The sequence below is a fragment of the Malaya genurostris genome, chromosome 3 (assembly GCF_030247185.1).
Source record: "Malaya genurostris strain Urasoe2022 chromosome 3, Malgen_1.1, whole genome shotgun sequence".
NCBI lineage: Eukaryota > Metazoa > Arthropoda > Insecta > Diptera > Culicidae > Malaya > Malaya genurostris.
Genome location: NC_080572.1, coordinates 164,008,518 through 164,021,994, shown reverse-complemented (window position 1 = coordinate 164,021,994; position 13,477 = coordinate 164,008,518). Strand labels below are relative to the sequence as shown.

The following is a 13,477-nucleotide window of genomic DNA, read 5'->3' as shown; positions in this document are numbered from 1 at the left end:
TTATTTGTAATACGATTTCAAGTATTCTTTCCTAATTAAATTGTTTTTGTTGTGGGAAATAATGGTTTTACCTTTCCCATGAAGAAAGGTTATGTAATCACCGACTTTTGAACGGAGGCATGATCCTACTGACACTAAGAATCCTTCCAGGCCGAGACTTGAACATACGACAATTTTTCTCCAAGATGGCTGAGTCGCTTTTTACAAAGCGTGCTCAAATGAACGTCATTGTTGCCATAGAAATTTCTTGAATTTCGTATGGCTCTGACTTCCGGTTCCGAAATCATAGGATGAAGAATTAAAAAAACACTGCAAATTTCAAATCGTCGTTAACGAATAAGCGACGTATTCTAAGTAGCTAGAAATTAATATGAAACTAATTAAGATACCTTCCAAGAACTATTAATAAATTTTCGTTCTATGCTAGAGAGAAAGAAACGGATCATATCAGAAGATTACTTTAGAAAGGCATCATTACGCAAACAGATGGTCCTAAATAGATTTCTTTATTTCAGGCTTCCTTCTAGTCATGGTGCTATCCACAATAAGTCGAACAGCAGCATTTGGTCTGCTAGAAAGCATGATGCTAAACCGCGACATACTGGAAATGCTGCGTCACGGTGGTTTTGACACAAGAGAACCGGCACGAATATTTTTACCACCGAAATTTTACTCCTCAATCATATTTGATAGCGGTCATCGCAGCCCGGAAGAAATTCTGCGCACAAATCTGGAGCTTATGATGGAGGCAGTTTACGATGGCAGTCAAATCCAACGGAACCGAACTTCAGAACCACTATCGGAAACTACTCGTGTTCTCAATCGACCCAATTCTATTTCGTATTCCGAGGGAGGTACCGGATATCGCAATAAAGGAAGCAATGTATTAGGGAAAAATTCTGTAACACATTTCAAATCGTTTCCACCATCACCGTCGTCAGCACCTTATCCGGCAGCAAAAAGGAAGAGCTCGTCCAACTACTTGTCAATCGTGGCAGATCAGACGAGAAATGATGTGACACAAATCGTTTCTAGTCACGGTGGCAGACTGAATGTCGGCTCTACGAGGTATGTGGTTTGATGGCCGGAAATTTAATTATGTCTCCTTCTATTGCTGCTCCGATAGATTCATTATTATGCAGGAGATACAACCGCATGAATTTGTTATGTTAGTTTTTTGCCTTATTTTCTACAGCGTCAACAGTCGTCCGGATGACCCATCTTTAGGTTACAATCTTCGACTAGCTCTACCTGGGGAACCAGATGTTGATTATCCGATTTTGGGACATATCCCCGAAACAGGTTTCACCTGCTTTCAACGACGTGATGGTGAGTTTTAACATGTATGTTATTGATTTAGTGATTTAATATGGTTCCAGAGGTCATTTTTTCCAAAAGCTGATTCAAAGTTTGATTTCGGAAAAGTAAATAAAACCAATCTTATATCTTGTTTGATTGTGAACTACAAATAATGCATTATTATGTAGCTATCAAAATAAATATTAATTATCAATAGACCAAAATATTAATCATCGTATCTTACGTTTATGTGACTACCGATGAAAAGCTTCACAAAATATCTCGCGTATTATTGATGGCTCTGAATCTGGGGAGAAACAAAGTGATACATAAATTAAAATGGAATGGGATGACCATGGACAACTTGGGACAGCCTTTATACCTATGCACACCGGTTTTTGTTCAACTTTACGACACGTATTAGTAATTATCATGGTTTTAGGCGGAGCAAAATTCAATTTTTGTGGAACCGGATCAGTATGCATATTTTTAGATACTATATTTGCCTTTGGGACGATAGACCAAAAGATTGTTGCCTATACTGTTTTAGATTTCATTAGCCGATTTAGTAGTTCTAGTTTATTCGAAAATTTATCTACAACATCACAGGAGCTCATTAGGACTTGTAAAAACAACCAGAACAGGTGTCTACCTTCAACTTAGTTTTTGAAATGGTAGATTCCAATTAGCGGTGTTTTGAAAAATCACCATCTGCTTTATTTTTTTTTTTATTTAAAAGATGTTTTTATTCAGGCCTATTTGCGTACAAGCTTTACGTGGCCGAATTAGCCGATTTTTTAAATAAACAATGTTTTGAAGTGGATCTCGTTGTCACTCTTTTTCTAGGAGGAGAAGAGCTTCCATTTCCCTCCTGCGAGGGTTGAGGGGCACTTTGGCCATCTGCTTTATGATTTATAACCTGTCCAACAACGCCTATTAACATCGTTTAGGATTAGGTTTCAAAAACGTGTTTGACATGTTCATTCAACTAGTAAAAATATCTAAATTTAAAAACTTAGTTATTTTTCAATTCTGAAGGGACACTACTGTATTGTGAGTCCAATGCGATACTTGGTTTATTGAGCAGGTAGCTTAATTTTTTTTATATATACCTGGAATACACATCCTGCACCGACATAACTACAACATCTACAACATCTTTGTTACGTTGAACATTGAATATAACAATTAAGCCCATTGGAAATGGAGCTTGAATTCCATTTATTTCTTCCCTTTTAGTATAAAGTTTGAAATATATGACAATGAAAGATACGGCAGATTATCATAATAACAGCCATAATTTCGTAATGATTCTTAATTAAAGTTGTGGTAAATTTTGTGCTCCCAACAAAACCGAAATAAAACAACTTTAAATTCGTTAATTTGATATTAGTCAAACTATTTATCTTGATATCGTCAGGTGACGAACTCCCGTGAAACGGGTTTATGTTTGATATTTCAGAAAAATTGCTTTTCTCTTTACACTTGGAGTTACCGGATTTTGTTAGTTTTCTATATATGGGTGCAAATCCAAAATACATCCGCAGCTCAACCAATTTTAAAACGAATTCCGATATTATTATATCCACTGCTTGGACGATGCGTAGGATTAGAGTAGATAAAATTATATACTTTAGATAATTGGTGATCGAAACTTTGATTAGTAAAGAACGATGTCTAATTTTCACTGTTTTTCAAACCAGTTGCGTATACATAATATTTATAGTTTCGTATTTAATAAGAATTACCCCCTTCAATGTATGTGTGTGTTCGCATTTAAATCGCACGAAACCTTTTTCAATCCACCTAGTGGTGTAATGATGCCTTTCTCATATTACTTGTACTTTCATAAACATCACTAGAAGATTCTAACAAGATTTTTTCTTTCAAACTTGAATAAAATCAAAAACTTTCTTTGGGTATAAACCACTACAACCTTTTCAAATTGTAAACAGTTTGGTCAAGTTAGATCTAAATGTGGCAACCCTGCATGCTATACAAAATTGAACACAGCACGCTGTGTGCTTGCACTGAAAGAATTTACCGGCCACAAGCTGAATGGTTTTTGCTTCATCCCCATAACGATTTTCAGATGGTTTTAATAAGTCTGTCATTCAGTTTCCCCTCTGTCAAAAACAAATTGATTTGTATGAATATCATTGAAAATTTGTTTGAAGCACATACACTTATAAATTGAATGAATCCAAAATGTAGATGATTTTCGTTTCAAAATTAATCATCACAGCAGCCATATAGGAAATACTATTAATTTTGTAGGGCGTATGATGTTCGTACATATAATCGCATACCATAAACCGAATGAATTTAATATACATCAATCGTCGGATGATATTAAGGAGATTTTCATGTAGTTTTATGTATTACGGAGTCCTTATAATGCGGATGATGATCTACAATTAAAAAAAGTTTTAATTATTCTCCACTTCCATTTTTAATCATTTCTATGACAGTTGAATTTTTATAGAATTGCATTGGAGTTCAATGAGTATGAATAAAAACTGGTCAAAGAGTCAAAAAGGTATCATAGTATATGGATAATCAAAATCGATGAACTGATATGTAAGTGCTCCAAACAAACGTGGAAATGATCAGATTTGATAAGAAAAATATGACGAAGAATATCCCACACACTTTCGTCAACCAAGATGTTGGAGTCATAAAGTCATAAAAAATGTTAAGTTAATGAATAGAATTGGTTGAAGCTGCAATCTGTTTTACTTTAATGGATTTAGATTTTTTTAAAAACATTTTCACTGAATTAATAAAAACAATAACATTGAAAGAAGAAGATACAAATAACACTGAAGATAAAAATAATTTATTTAACAAAAATAGAAACATATTTGTTCAAATTTAAATGTTGTTTATTTTCGCATACGTGCTATTATAATTATCTATATATATAAAAATGCAGAGATCATTCTTTGTAATCGCATCACGTAAGAACGGATGGACGGATTGAGATGCTTTTTTTTTGTTTGATCAGTTTTTACCCCCACCGGGTTCGTACATCAAAAAAATTAGGAAAACTTTCCGGAAAAGTGGGAAAAACCAATAAAGTTATTTTGTATGGACAATGGAATTTTCCACTGAAAAAGTCGCCAATGATTGCTAGATCTACAATTGATGTTTGGCGCGCAAGGAGATGCTCAGTATTTCGCCGTTGAAGAAAAGAATACTAGATCTTTGGAAAATCGTTTGGCGCGCAACGAGTAGATTTGGGTTGAGATTTTACATGCATGATTGATTCGTCATTTGGAAACACGTGCTTAATAGGGTATCAAAATCATTACTTGCCAAATGACTGTTTTAGCTATACCGTGAACAGAAACACAAGTTCTAATGTCATTTACCAGTAGATGTAGTTAGATGAATTATGTGGGCCATCGTGGGCGTGAGTTGAACAAATCAAATTATGTAACGATTTTTTACGTATCACTGTTAGGATTCTGCTGTTGAAATAATGAGTTCAGATGAAAATATTTTCCTGGCATTTAGCATGCTGAAGTTTGTTCAGCCGATTCGGGTAAGTTTTCAAGAGTGGTTTACTTCAAAACGGTCTGCTTAGGATGCTATTCATGACATTTGTAAGCTGCTTAAGCCAAATCATTTCATTTTCCGAACTTTTGATTACTTGACGAATTACCATATGCGAATCGTGAATATCATATCTGAAGGAGAAATCGTGGCATGTAGGAACCATTAGTTGTGAAATCTGCTGTTTTATACATTGGCTTTAACGATAAGAAGAATACTGGTATAATCACTCCTCATGTTCACTCCGCTAGAACAGAATATTGATTCTCAGGACTGAATACTAAGCAAACCGATGTGGTGGCTCGACGAATGAGAGGCCTTTTGATACAATTCTTGAACGAATATAGCGTTCATGTCGAAGCTAATGAACACAATATTTAATAAAAGGGTAATTTGAACTTTCGAATGTCCAAGTGTTTTTCATTTTATCGCTAATTCGTTAATCGAAAATTGATCCTGTCATTATCCTGCTACGAACATCCATCAAACACGACTAAGTAATATCACTAGCGGTGAAGTAGGTTATGGACAACCGTTCAAAATTAGTTTATTACTTTCGATAATCCCTAAGGATTTGCTATTAAATTTCAAACGTCTTCAGTACAAATAAGTCTTAATATTCAATGATAAACAACAATCCCCAAGAACTGCTTTTGGAAATTTGTGGGGTCAATTTAAAGTATTTATCTTGGTCATCTCTTTTTCATCCGTCTGTTAATTTATTTATTTGTTTATTTAGGAGCAAGGGAAAAGCCTGCTGGAGCTGAGATTTTGGTTCTCCTTCTCCAGCAGGCATAAAACCTTCTCATCTTTTGTATCAACAAATAACATTTGACCAAATGATACATAACGAAATCTTAAATTACCCTTATTTAAACTACAAAGCTAACTAACAACTATTCATATTGACTAATTATCCTCATAAAACTAGCGGAAAAATAATTGGAGAAAACGGGTTTTAATGACGTTACGAGATAAATTGAAATTAAATCCATCAGAGCAAGTATTGAATACGCGACATATACTCGAAAACGGTTCAATGAACCCATAGTTAGTTCTACCACGAGGAATTCTGAGAAAGGGATTAAACCGCAAATTACGCCGAAGAATGTCAAAGCTTAGCTGTTGTAGGAGATCTGCACTATCAATTCGAGATTGGATGAGGTCCGCGACGAAAACAGCTTTTTGTGTATCACGGCGGACAGATAGCAAATCGAAGTGTAGGTCTACAACGATTTTCGTAGCTTGGAAGATTAAATGGATATCTCCAGGGCAGGCGACGCAAAGCAAAACGAATGAACTTGCACTGAACAGTTTTAATGCGTAGCTTATCTGTTTGATAATATGGTGCCCAAACAACAACAGCATACTCGCGAACTAGAGCGCAATATAACGATTTCAGGCAGTATATGTTATTGAAATTTTTTGAGATGCGAAAGATGAATCCTAGCATCTTTAATGCTTTAGAGAGGGTATATTCTATGTGATCTTTGAAACTAAGTTTTGAATCCAATAACACTCCAAGATCCTTAATTGATGTCTCCCGTTTTAGTACAGCTTGCGAAATAGTGTAATCATACATGATCGTGGTTCGTTTACGAGAGAAGGAGATAACGAAGCATTTGAAGGCGTTGATAACCATTCTGTTGACGTTGCACCAGTTAGAAAATACATCCAGCTGTGACTGCAAGAAGTTTGAGTCTTTCAGATATTTGATGAGATGAAACAGTTTGAAATCGTCGGCGAATGATAGCTTCATGCATTGCAATGCGAAATTCAGATCATTTAGATTTAGCAGAAATATGAATGGTCCTAGAACACCAGAGTTCACGATGAATGATGGAGTAACGCAGTCACCAATTCTCACGGTCATACTACGACCAGTCAGATATGATTCAATCCAATCTATCATCCCACATGTTAAATCTTTAGTTTGAGAGACGAAGTTATTGTGTTGGATATGAATTTGTCGTAATTCGTTTATTGTAAGCCAAGTAATCAGTAAAATAATGGAAAGAAACATTAACGTTTGGCAACTCTGCTGTTCGAAAACACAAATTTGAAAAAATAATTTCAGGCGAGACGAAGTTCGACGGGCCAGCTAGTAATTAATATATTTTCAACCGATCAGCAGTATCACCCGATTCATCTGGCAGGCTTTGCTTCTAACCATTACGACGATAGTTTTTTCAAGTTTTGATCTTCTTTTTGAAGTTAGTCGTATTTTTTTTGTTGATAAAACGGTTCATAATAATCGAATGATTTGTTGTCGAATTTATGTAAATCCACTTACACTGAATACGCCAGAAATTACCGAGCGTGCTATTTTGCTTTGAAATAAATTCCGAACTGCAAAACATGTCGCAATATTGGTCGTATGTATGCGGATCAAAGATAGTTTTTTCTGGCTTCTGCCCTTGACTAAAATAAGTGAAAGACAATTGGTTGAATAGTTGATAATATCTCAAGAAACTTACCTTCCCACTCCATGGTAGTAAAAAAAATATATTTAATGAGGCACTCTGCTTTAGTTTTAAGATGCCGAGAGCAAAGTTTTCACATATACCACTTAGACACCTGAGACAATGTTGCAGAAAAACCAAAAGATTTATTGTTACATATTCATTGAAACTTTTCCATTTAACATAAGTAGACATTTCAATATTCTGTATAAACTATGCTGGAGTCGGTTGAGTTATCGTACTAATTTTAGTCAGGGTATTCAATGGATTGTACACAAACTTTTTACAATGAAGTGTGTAGGTTGTTAAGTATCGTAACAATTAAAAGCTTAATTTTCCCCCTCAATATTTTTTTGGAAAAGAATCAAGTGTACAGTTTGAATATATTCACCATTTAGCAGCAGATACCCACATACGAAAAACATATTGCACAGTGAAAAATATATTTTGTCATCAAAATACAATAAATTGCATTTAACCGAATAGTTCCGATTGAGAATCACTTATTTCCGCTGTGGAATTGGTTGGTCAAATGAAAAATATAATGGTTTATTAATATAAGAAAATGTAAGAAAACTTTAAAGTTGAAAGTATCAATTTCATATAAAATATCGTTTGCTGTGAGATACACGACTTTTCCGTTTCCATTCAAATGCAAATTATATTACTGTTGAAAACCATTATAACCTTTCCAATCGATTTCACAATAAATTCATTTAAGAAGCCAGAAAAGTTAAATTTGGATAAAGTAAAAACGTCCAGCGTCCAGAGTATTCAAATGTATGTAGTGAGGATAATACACATTTTCGCGCTTTAGCGAGCTATTTGTGCGCAAAACAGTTCCTTGGAGAAACCCATTGTCATTTCGCTCTTCCTTATTTTATTCCCTTCCTCAACGATTTACTAAGGAATTTAACGGTTTGAAAGAGATTTTCAATAACCGTGCTATACTTCATCTGATTATGCAAATAATATTAATTAAAATAGTTGAGTTTAACTTGTAAAACCATGGTTAAGAATATTACAGAGTACCACGCTGACGACCCCAGCCATCACAAGGTGTCGCTTTAATCGCTATTTCGAGATATGCAGTTAGCCTATAAGACCTTTCGTTTGAATCTATGTTTGTGAAAATCGGTTTAACCATCTCTGAGAAAATCGAGTGACATTATTTGTCACATACACACACAGACATTGTGTGATCTCGACGAACTGAGTTGAATGGTATATGAAAATTGACCATCCGTTCAAACGTCGAATTTCACAGTGATTGCTTAGCATTTCTATATGAGAAAGGCAAAAACTAATTTACAAAATGTCGTTGGTTCTCGTGTTCAATGTTCTTCGAATTTTAGCGCGAAAAGCTCGCTTCTCAAATTGCGCTCATACGATTGTACATCATCTATGATATACTATTATATTAGATTGGTGTTATTCAATAAAAGTAAATCATTTTTAAAGTTGTGGGTAATATTTAAGATGATTTAATCCACATCAAAAGCTGGAACAATCCCAAGGGGCTAGTTTTTATGAATGAAGCTAGTCCTCAAAGAAGAGGGTATTTTTGTACAATAAATTCAATTTGTCGTAGGTTATGTCAAGGCTGCACCTAGTTCAGAGTCCAACCGCTTGTCAAGTTGACGTGAGAATATTCTGCACAAGCATCCGCACAAAGATGAGGGAATTTTGTTTTCGAAATTTAGGATCTCTTTCGCAGTCCATTAGGTTTCAGTGGAAAGTTTCTCTCTTTCCAAAATCTGTCGACAATTTACTATGAACTATGTGAAGTGTCCATTTATTCAAATTTTGAACTGTTGTCATTTTTGGCATTAAAAATGCCTTACTCTTCACTATATGGGGCCGGGTGTCAATTAAAAGTTTCAAAAATAGTCGCGTAACCTTTTTGTGTCATAATTTTGAACGTTAATAACTCGGTCATTTGTTGATGGATTGTGTTAATTTAAAAACCAATCGATTCGGAAACTTGTAACTTAAACATGTATGACGACGTCGTTTCAGTATTTCAATAGCGTACTATTGAAAAAATGGTTGGAATCAACCTATGTTTTCATCCACCAATCCCTGTTGTACAAAATGACGTCAACTTTTTGTTCGGCATAGGAGGCTTTGCGTCATGCATAAAAAACACCGTATCGTTATGCCTAGTATGAAGAGAAATCTATAAATACAGGCTGCACAATATTTCTTTGCCTAGTTGATGTTTGACTGTGAATGAAACAAGTAGCTTGTCCAGTGAGCTGATGACTGGATTGTTCACTTGCTGGATTGTCGCTTTTGCATTATGTGTTGGTGAAATTTCCTACTGTCTGCGCAACCCCGTGTTCGCTTGAGTATCTTATATATCATCTAAGGGCATATTCAAGAGTGTTCTAGTTCTAGATGCATAATTTATGTCAGTTTTAAAATTTAAATCTAGAAATTATAACAAAATAAACTGGCAGCCTCAGCAGCGTTTTATCTGTGTTTCAAATATAGAAAAAATAGAACGGCAGTGTATACCAGTTTCAAATTTGACAGTAGAACTGGTCGAATAAATAAAACTAAAACGGATTGCTGGGGATACGTTTGTTTCAGTTTCATTTACATTATAGACCACCCATATGAATCTTGCAGCTGCTGAATTTGCTCTAACTATTGAAGAACCGAATCAGCGTGGTTACCGATTCTTTTGAAATATCCCATGTATTTAGCAAATCTTTGGTCGATTTTGCTATTAAAAATGCCTTACACTTCGCTTCCCGAGGCTGGGTGTCGTTTAAAACATGCAAAACTAATCGCGTAACAATTCTCTGTCATAATTTTGAACGCTTATAATTCAATCATTTGTTGATGGATTTATTTAATTCAACAACTAATCGATTCGGAAACATTTAACTTAAACTTATGAGATAACGTCATTTGAATATTTCAATTGCATACCATTGAAAAATTGGTTTGAATTGAGTATTTTATTTTGGTTGTCTGGTAACTATCAGGCCAATTTAGAATTATCAGCGATAGATTTTCCGGATCTAATTTGCAGCGCTTGTTCCTCGATGATTTGTTAATGGATTTTCCTAATTTAAATGATTCCAAAGCTTCAATATTGTAAGCTTAAAAATGTTTTAATTTGTCAACGGATCGGTTTGCATACTTAAATCTCCATTCCCACACGAACAAAACGTGACAATATGACTGAACAAGTTGTTATCCCACCAGGAATTAAACGCTTCAAAAGATTCAAAATTAAATTCTGAAACTTATCTAAAAGCGGCCTTCTCGGTTTAGTAGTATAAATGAGTTCCACAGGCTCATATATACAGTACAAATAGATGCAATATCATATAGTATCAAAGATAAACTCAAGGTAAGTTTACTTGCTATTTTACATGTATCGTTTGAATATGAACCCTCGTAGAATTATTATTTGCTTCAAAACAATAAGCGTCTGATGGCTACACGCGTTGTAACTATGACAATGTTTATTCATGTGTTAATAACATCTAGTTACAATATGAACAAAATTTCGGAATTTTGTTGCGTATCCATTCCGTATATTCCTAATATGCCAAAGCGAAAATCAATGTAAGTAACTAAATATTTTATGCGGGCTGTTTCACATGTTTTCTTCCTCGTATTGTTGCCATATTATTTACCGACACTTTCCGAAGATTATCGACGATTTTGAAGGATTAATAAAATTACACCATTACTGAGATTACTGGTGCAACATTCTCTTGGATCGATTAATTGTTTATAAAATTAATAAGTCCACCAGTGAACGACCATTATTAGGTTAAAACTGGGGGTAAATAAACGATATAAATCAAATCAAATTAGTAAGTTTGTACGTTTCTCGAAAATTATCATCATAAAATAAAATAGTTTCAATTGTTCAGGTTTAAATCTTTAGGTTTTTTGTATCTAAAATTGAGCTTTCAAGTAACTTTAAAGTGTAGTGAAATTTAGTGTGTCATCATCATTATCATCTTTATTTTTGTATTTATTATGAAGACCCTAGAAACGTTTCATTTTTAATGTTATTGTACTCGGTCGTGTCTTGAATACAACCCTCTAATTTTTTTTCCTTCCGTTGCAGGTTACTACGCTGATGTAGAAGCCCGTTGCCAGGTGTTCCGGGTCTGTGCCAATACCGACGACACGGGTAGTGGATTCGCCTTTCTCTGTCCGAATGGAACGTTATTTAATCAGAAATACTTCGTCTGCGATTGGTATATGAACGTCCGCTGCGAGGAAAGTGAAAATTACTACGACAAGAACGAGGAAGTGGGCAAAAATACCGCTGACTTTGGTAAAATGATGGGAGCCGTTATGTCGATGGTTAGCTACCCGATGGTGTCCTCGTTGTTCGCAGGCGGCGAATTCGGCAGTGATAAAAGAGCGAATTTATTCAACGATCATGTGAATCATCACAATAATGCTGCTTCTGCTAAAGGAGGTGGCTTTAAGCCTTTGGATGCTCGCCATCAAGCTCAGCATCAGTCGATAGGTGGAGACCGTTCGGGACAGCAACATGTAGCGAAAACGGGTGACGGATTCCAATCAAAATTCAATCAAGGAACCACTTATGGAGAACAAGCTGTTGGGAACGGAGCCAACGTACCAGTATTATCTCAGCAAGTGTATGTCTCGAGCTTAGGAACACTTTCGACTGACCCACTATCTGGATTCGATCCAGCAAAGTCAACGTTTCTTATTCCACCTTCAAAGAGCAATGATGTGGTTCCATCACGACTGGGAGAAGGTGGAAAATTGTCATCCCTGAGCCAGCAGTATTCTAACGAAGAGGTAAGCTACTCCATTTTCCTGCTCAGTCAACTGCTAACAAACCGAAATAGTTGAGTGTTCATTGTTATCTGTACAAATATTTGCGTTCCTGATCCTGGGTTCTTACGACGCTAAACTTTGACTTGAAACAGAGAACCGGAGATACACACATACATGATCCTTCGTACAAAACTGCTTATAAGGAATGGCTTCTTGAAAAGTTTCCCCCTAGCAATAACAACTCCAAAGAGAAACTGTTCGTTCTACCGACTAATTTACTTCCATCCTGGCGGTGTGTCATCTTCAAAGTCTGACTGGTAGATGCTAGTTGGGGTGGCCGGTTGGTTGGTTGGTTGGTTGGTTGACTGGTTTGGCTGGTTTGGAACACGATGCTCGTTTGTCATGACACTGCGGATTGCTTCCTTTCAACATCCAGTTTGCATCGGTTCCGTTTTCCCTACCGTCACTACATTATGCTCACATCTTTCCCGCGCATAAAGTTTTCCATAAGTTTTTCTTCTCTTTGTTCTTCTTGTTGGCATTGGTCTGACTTGCTTGCAGACAAAAGCAAATGTTTCTTACCGCTGATGCTGCTAGGAAAATTATTCTGTTGCGGCGAAGACGACACGTGAGTAGCGCATTTTGTTTCAATAACCTGCTCAGTTTGACATGATACCGCAATTGCTCAGTGGTTTTACATATGGAGGTACGTTTTTTGTTTTTCCTATTTCTAGTTACTATGTTGTGAAATGTGTTGCACGTTTGCGCCCACGGTGAGTGTTGACAAACATCATTGATCACTTCCGTAGATGTGTGGGTTGGGTGTATGATAAAGTATATAGATGTTAGGAGGAAGAATATGGCGAACATTTAAGACATTTTTAGTTTAGATACTAGCTCTGATTGCAATGAAACACAACATAGACAACCACTCGATTAAACAATACTCCGTTCATGTTCAGATTGCATATGTCCCATCTCAGATATGTCCCATCTCAGATCTCACAATAATCATAATTTCCATTATATTCTCAACAAATTGGGTCAGTTTTATGTGTGAACCCTTTTGTTAGAAACATTTAAAACATCTTTCTGTCTATACATACCTTATTAGTAATCTCCGACTTTCATATGGATATGTGCTTGTAACGTACTTCCGTACTACCTCGTCACATTCGATCTACAATACTTTTGGCTTCCATGGCTATAAACACTTGCTACTCCCTCTTCTTTATAACAGTTTGTATGACATTATTGTTTCCACGTAATTGCTCAAAGTTTTCCATCTGATAATGATTATTTTATAAAGAAAGTCTGTTTAACATTATAACTACATTCGTACTATAGAATAACTTTTTTATATATTTTTT

General features: G+C 35.5%; 1 protein-coding gene across 1 annotated transcript in view; it reads left to right on the top strand.

Annotated features, from left to right (window-relative positions):
* Positions 1-13,477, top strand: part of LOC131436143 (uncharacterized) — a 55,792-nt gene that overhangs the window by 35,982 nt on the left and 6,333 nt on the right. The window contains exons 2-4 of the mRNA XM_058604662.1: positions 516-1,068; positions 1,196-1,329; positions 11,419-12,128. Coding sequence (XP_058460645.1) covers positions 516-1,068; positions 1,196-1,329; positions 11,419-12,128 — 1,397 coding nt within the window. The remainder of the gene's footprint in view (positions 1-515; positions 1,069-1,195; positions 1,330-11,418; positions 12,129-13,477) is intronic.